Genomic DNA, 6,956 nt, shown 5'->3' on the forward strand with positions numbered 1-6,956 from the left:
CACATTCTATCAAACAAAGAATCACATAATACCAAGGATCTAGACAACGAGAAGCATACATAAGTAATTAAGTGTTGCCTGTAGAAGAAAAACAATAAGCCAAAGTAATACTAGGAGAAACGGGGCATGTTTATAATCAAAAGAGAGCATAAAAAACAAAGAAAAATGGAGAAAAACATCATGTGAGACTGCAAATCAGGCAAAATTACAACCTTTATATGATAGACATATGGGTGGAGATAACATGTTTAAAAATCATTTCCTGCTTTTGAATTTGGCGACCTGCTTAATAGTATTCAAAATAATATCAGCATTAGAAGAATCATTTCTAGTAACTATAGTATTCTATTTAATCCTTATGTGATGAGTTGTAATATGAATAGCTAAAATGGAGAAAAGCCTTATGATATTACAAGTATTAGTTTCAACGTGTACCATGAATTAAGGGAGATGTGACCAATATAAAAGAAAGAGCTCATAGGAGTAGCTTCTTAAAAAGGCTAAAAGAGAATGACATTTAAAAAAAAGGAGTGCATGAGTTTTAGGAGAATCATTGTAAAAGATACAATGAGTTTAAGGACTAAAACCTTTGATAACACAAATATTAGTGGTAGTAAGGCCCTTAAGGAGATATTTCCAAGCAATACTTGCATCTTTGAGATAATAATCTTTAAACCAAAACAATTTATTCCAAGGAAAGGAAGGGGAGTTCTCATAAAAAAGTTGAAGGCCTCTTTATGAGAGTAAGCATTTCTTCATAAGCATTTCTTCCTTTCTAGGTATAAGGGAACCCAAAAACATAAATAGGAATTTTCATACTAGTCTCAATATAGTCCAAAGGTGTGTTATGGTAGGGTGGGATAACCCAACTATTATTGTCCAAAACTCAGGTAATGCAGTGTATTTAGGATAAATGGACCATGCAAACATAACCCCACCAAACATTTCATAAAAAGAAACAAATTCAAGCCAAGGGTCAAAATAAAAAGATAGTTTACTATTGAAATTAACCTTAAAAGAAAGACATTTCCTGGTTTTCATAATTGTATGGTGTACATCCTTCCATAAAAAAATATTTTTTAACTTTAGCATCATGGGAAAAAGTGTCATAGACTTTAAGCCATTAATTGAAGAGATTACTCTCAAAATTGTAAAGTTTCTAAATGAGCTTAGACTTACACATAATATTAATAGTATCAAGATTTGTGAGCCCTAACTGATCACAATGTTTAGGTTTTGTAGCGTTATGCCAAGCTATGGTGTGAAGCTTACTATTGGAAGCTCAATGAGAAGGAATTTATTTATTTAGGAAGTAAATTTCTTCATTTTACCTTTAGTGATGGAGGAAGATCTGAACTAATAATACAAATAACTACATATATTGCATCTAATCAGTTGAAGTCTATTAATAATAAGATATCAGCTTTTGCTTCTAGTCTTTTAAGCTTTGTCGAACACTCTCAAGAATAATATGATAATAGTAGGAAATAATTTTTGAAGAGTTGATTGTGATACTTACGTGCTTCAAGAGGAGAGGCTACCATTGAAAGTCAAGAGATGCACTAAATGATGTATGCATTATTCAGAGACAACCTTAAAGAAGCATATAGAGACTTAGTAGGGTTTCTTTGGAGGTTAGAGGTAGTTTGAAAAACTATAATGGTTTGAAGAAAGTATTTATAGATAGAAGGTAAGCTTTACCAAAATAATAATATCATCTGCATAAATAAGATAATTCATATCATAAGAAGGAAAATCATGCTAACGAGAGTTATGTTGATGATCCAATTCAATAAAATGCATTCATGCCAATGATAAACAAATAGGGGGTATATGGGACAACCCTGACTTAAACTCAAAGAGCCAGTGAAGTAGCCATGAACCTCATTACTGATAATTATAGAAAAGTGGACTTGACCATTGCAAGCTCTAAGCCATCTATAAAACTTTTCTAGAAAGCTCATATTTTCTATCCTGTCATAGAGAATGTTTCTTTTAATATTATCTATTGGCATCACTTTTTAATGTCACATGTGTGGGATGTCCACTTGAATGACCTGATATTATATTTCATGCGTACATAGTTTCCCATAGCTCAAGTCATCCATTTGAGACTCTTTGGCATGCTTCAAATACAAAATTAGGGTTTGTCTTGATGTAGCCAGATTTGGAGGTTCTTACTATCAATTGTCATTCATTTTTCACATGTGACATGTTTAATACCCATTTTAAGTTGAGGATAATATTTCATCCATTTGTGGCCTTCCAAGGTCCAAGAGATTTATATGATGCCTTCCTATGAACGAAAAAGGGTGCAACAGTGCACGAGTCTGCTTGCATGCATACACGCAGACCTATGCTCATCCAAACACAAAAATTTGCTTTTAACCAAATTTTGGACGCACCAATCAATTTCTTCCTTTAAATTGATGTTTGGTCCTTTAAAATCGAGGATTTACATGTAAAACAAAAGAATGAGCTGATTTTACATGGTTCTTAGCTTAGAAATGAAAAAATGTGAAAAGACCATGTGTTTCTTTGGTGAGCCCTTGCCCAAAAATGGCAAATGGGGCTTCTTTAGCCCAAAAAATATGGAAACTCCCTCATATGCAAGGGGATCCAAAAATTTTTGCTTCGGAAGAGTGCTTGGAGCTTGGGAGGTCTTCTTCGTCTCCCCTTTTTTTTTCCTTTTTGTTCTCTCTTCTTCCTCTCCATATTTACTCCATTATTTTATTAAGGGGAGAGTGAAGAAGCCTTTGGAGGAGCTTCTTAAAGGGAGGCTTCATTTCTCCTTTGGAAAAGGAGAGCTTCTTTCTTGCTTGGAGAATAGGTGAAGCTAACTTCGTCGCTGCAAAGTTGGAGCTCATATCAAGCAAAGATAACACAATTTCAATCATCACGAAGGTGATAAACCCATAAAAAATTAATTTTCTTCATTAGCTACTTAGGTTTGTGTTAGATATTTGAGCTTGGGTTTTTTGTGTTTGAGAAAAGCTCTCAAGGTCAAGTTTTCTTTTCTTTGGTTTCCCCATACGGATCTATGAGCGTTCCCCCTTAACCCTAGCTCCAAAAATCCAATGATAGCTGGAATTGTAGTAATCTCACGATTTTTTTTTATGCTTCACCCTTTTGATGGAATGGGTGAAGCTCTCTAAACCTAGAGAATGAAGAATTTCATTCCTTCATTCCTTAGGTTATGAAAAACCTTCTAAGGAAAAGCCTTCATTTCATGAAGATTTTTCTCCAAACAAAGGGGCTTTCGTGGTTTAGTCAAGCGATTGGAGGTGGGCTTCTTATTGCTTTGCATGATAAGAGGCCAGTACACCTCCCCATCACTTGCCCTAGAACCAATGCGAGATTAGCAAGGGCGTTTTGACTTGCCATCAAAATGTGAATTGGATATGTCTTCATCTTTGCATGTGATCATTTTTTTTAATTTGCATAAGAAAATGATTTTTTTTTTCATACTTTTCAAACCAGTCATTAGTTTTGTTTTGTCACTGCAGACCGGCTTGACCGCCTGCCCAGTAAGATTCTGTCAAAACATCTGTCTCTTGTTCAATAGATTGATCGGTCGGTTCAGCTACCTACCTTATGCCGGTGCGACCGGATGTCTGATATCTTTCGATCTGATCGGGCATCCCTCATCAAATGGCTTGATCGGTTGGCTGATGTTGATCGGCTCAGTCGCCTCTCATAGGCCGGTGTGACTAGCCACTCAGTATCATTTGGTCCAATCAGTTGTCCCTCATCAGATGACTTGATCAGTCGGTTTGGCCACCTACCTTAGGCTAGTGAGACCGACCGCATGATATTATTCAGTGTGATCAATTATCCCTCGTTGAATGGCTTGATTGGTCGATCGATGTCGGTCTGCTCGATCGCTTACCTTAGGCCGGTGAGACCAACCACCCATTGGTTTGATTGCCTTTGTCAGTGGGGAGGTTTTCTTTGTTAAGGTCAAAAGGTTAGGGAGGATACCTAGAGAACTTGGTGGTGTCTCATACCTCTCTGGTTAGGGCTATTTATAACCATGGAAGCTCGTGGGGTGAGCTTGGTTTTTGTGGGGAAGCTCAGGCGGCTCCTTAGAGCATTTGCAGAGGAATTTTAGGAGTTTTGAGCAGTGGGGAAAAGCTTTTCAAATTTTTCATGTATTTTACATGGTGGTGCCAACATGAGTGAATGTAGCATGGAGAAGGGCTTAGGCTGATTGGGTAGAACTTTTGGTAGGTGGCTAAGACCATATTTATTCTAGTCTTGGCTCACCAAGGGATGCTCAAAAAGGTCATGACCTAGGTGCCAAGTGTGAAGTGGCATGGCTAGTTGTGTCAAATTTTTCTTTTAGTGTTTGGGTTTTAGTCAAAATAATTTAATTTACCCATGTTCCATAATGGGTTGGGTTTATGGCATGATTGACCCATGAAGGACGGGCTATTGGCTTGATTGAGCATGGGGAAGATGGATCATGGGCTTTGGATTTTGGTTTAGGGCTAACTCAATGTGCTTAGGCTTAACCCAAAGGTTTAAGCTCTAATAAACCACTCATAAGTTACCTAATTAAGTAATATGGTGAATTATGGGGTTGCCCCATGGTGCCAATTGAGGTCCCCATGTGGTTTGATGACTTGATCACTTTGGGTGGGGCTGAGTTGTATGACAATGGGGTCAACTAGTCAAGAATTGATCAAAATTGAGTTAGGCCCAATTTGATTTTACCACCCATGGTGTCATCGAGTCTTGGGGTCAAAGGGGTGTGTTGGAATTTCAAGTTGATTTTTAGGGTTAATTGGGGGTTGGGAAGGTATTAGGTGAGTCTAGGGATCAATTTAGGTAGACCCTCCTCCCATTGAGCATTCTAGTGTCATGATGGTTCTTAGGGTTCATAGGGAGGTTTCTAGGGTTTTGGGCTTTCTAAGTAACTCATGACATGGCTTACCCATGATGGTCAGCTTGGGCTCTCATTAGGCCAAAACCCTAAACCAACCCAACCAGGGGTTGGGGGTTAGGGCTTGTCTTGATGAAGCTCAAGGAAACATAACCCTAATCTAGGAGTTGTGATTAGGAGTTGTGTGTAAGTGAGTGGTTGAGTCCTCATAAAATTGAGGTCAACAACGACGTCCGGCAGCGGCCGTCGTGCGGTGGTTAATGGAGGTTGGAGGCTATAGGTGTAGGATGTCAACAATGGTTTTTTTTTTTTTTGTTTTCCATTCCAGATACACAAGAACAGATGACATCAATTCAACATCCCCATTAGGAAGATGAACCGAGGCCATCCACGCTCCCGTGCTTGATTCGATTTATCCATTGCAACAAAGTTGATTTTAATTGATCTTTTTTTAAAATATTCATCTAACCCTAAAGAATACATCTATATGGCTAGCTACGATTGGATTTACAATTATCTTCATAAAAGACCAGACTCGAAGGAAAATTATGTGTTTTAGGCCAATGCCTTTGTTGAAGAGGTGAGGTCTCGATTGAGTTTGATAGAGACAGTCGCCTTGAGTCCACGAAGCTCCCTGAAGTGTTGATTTGAATCTTCCTTGCCTCCTTGTATGAATTTGATCAAAAAGTGGTTCAGCTTGGTGTTGGAAAGAGTTGGAGTCTACAGGAATTGGGAGTTTTGATTAGGGAGATGGTTTTGGACCTCTGTGAAGCTAATAGGAGGATCAATTAGGAATTTTGATGTGGTTGAAGGTGAGACTGTGAAATTTCCCGGTGCAGTCTGATGAAATTAAGGCCTTCTGGTGGTGAGGAAGGCTCGAGGATGATGGGAATGAGTAGGTGATCTCTGTGGGAGAGTTTGGGAGCAAGAGTTTTGAAAATAGTCTAAAAGAATAAAGAGTGTCGATTACTTGAGTAAGTTTCAATTTCAGCCTTTTAATGTCCATGGGAGGGCATATGAAGGCTTGGGATTACCTAGGCTCATTTGGGGATTGTCTGAGGAGGGTCAGGCAGTGGGCTGAGGCAGGGTTTTGGGTTGAGAAAAGCCGGATCCTCTCCTTTTAATTTTTCAGGTAGAGAGGCTCCCCAGGCCGAGAGGCTCGAATGGCCATGGGGTGACATGAAGTATGCTTGAGCTTCATTGAGGACAGCCTGGTTTGGGTTGTTGGGCCTTGTTTTGGTGGGATTTGGTTCCCTTAGGTTGGACTTGCATTTTGGTGGCTAAGGTGTTATGTGAAGGAGTTCTGGATTTTGGCATGACTTTCATTGTCCTTTAGTGCTTGACTTTAGTTTGGTGGGGATTGATTTTACTATATTGTATTTCTTTTTATCTTTTGATAGGTTAATGGGTCATGGGATCATTTTTGAGTCAAATGGGTTAAAGTTAGCTTGGGTGGATTTGGGCCATAGGGTTTGCTTTAGTTTGATGTTTGGCCTTGGGTTTAGACTTAGGGTTTAATTTTGATAATTTTAATGTTTCACTTATGTTAATTTCAAAATTGGTGTTTTAATTGATCTTTCTTATGTTAAGTAATTAATTATTAATTTTAATTTCTTCATATCAATCTAATTTAGTTTTGTTTGATTTGATTGTATAAGTTTTGTTTTATTAAATTTAATTTCAAGTTGGTTCAATTTAATTTCATTTAGTTTGCTCAAATTTTATGATTTTGACTCTTCGTTATGATTTTGATTATTTGGTGTTTTAGTTTAAAACTTTAATGAGGATTAAATTTTAATTTTTATTTCGATGTATTTGATGAATTTATTGATTTTATTTTTGCTTATGGTGGATTTGACCATCTTTGACCTTAGGTTTGTTTTGGTTGTAGTGAATTATGATGTATTTTGGTGATTTTAGTTGGATTAATTTGAAGTCAATGTTAATACTTAAGATTGGTTGGTTTATAGTGTTGAGGTTTATTTTGATAGATTGATTTTTTTAGATCTTAATAGGTTGATTTCAATGGGTTTATTTTTTTTTGTTATACTTAATTTTAATAGATTTATCC

General features: G+C 37.3%; 1 protein-coding gene across 1 annotated transcript in view; it reads left to right on the forward strand.

The window, feature by feature from the left end:
• Positions 1-6,956, forward strand: part of LOC110032493 (dormancy-associated protein homolog 3-like) — a 15,507-nt gene that overhangs the window by 4,873 nt on the left and 3,678 nt on the right. Inside the window, exons 2-3 of the mRNA XM_020736146.1 lie at positions 6,018-6,069; positions 6,286-6,355. Of these exons, the coding sequence (XP_020591805.1) occupies positions 6,018-6,069; positions 6,286-6,355 (122 nt within the window). The remainder of the gene's footprint in view (positions 1-6,017; positions 6,070-6,285; positions 6,356-6,956) is intronic.

This window comes from Phalaenopsis equestris, unplaced genomic scaffold, assembly GCF_001263595.1.
Source record: "Phalaenopsis equestris unplaced genomic scaffold, ASM126359v1 Scaffold000002, whole genome shotgun sequence".
Taxonomy (NCBI): Eukaryota; Viridiplantae; Streptophyta; class Magnoliopsida; order Asparagales; family Orchidaceae; genus Phalaenopsis; species Phalaenopsis equestris.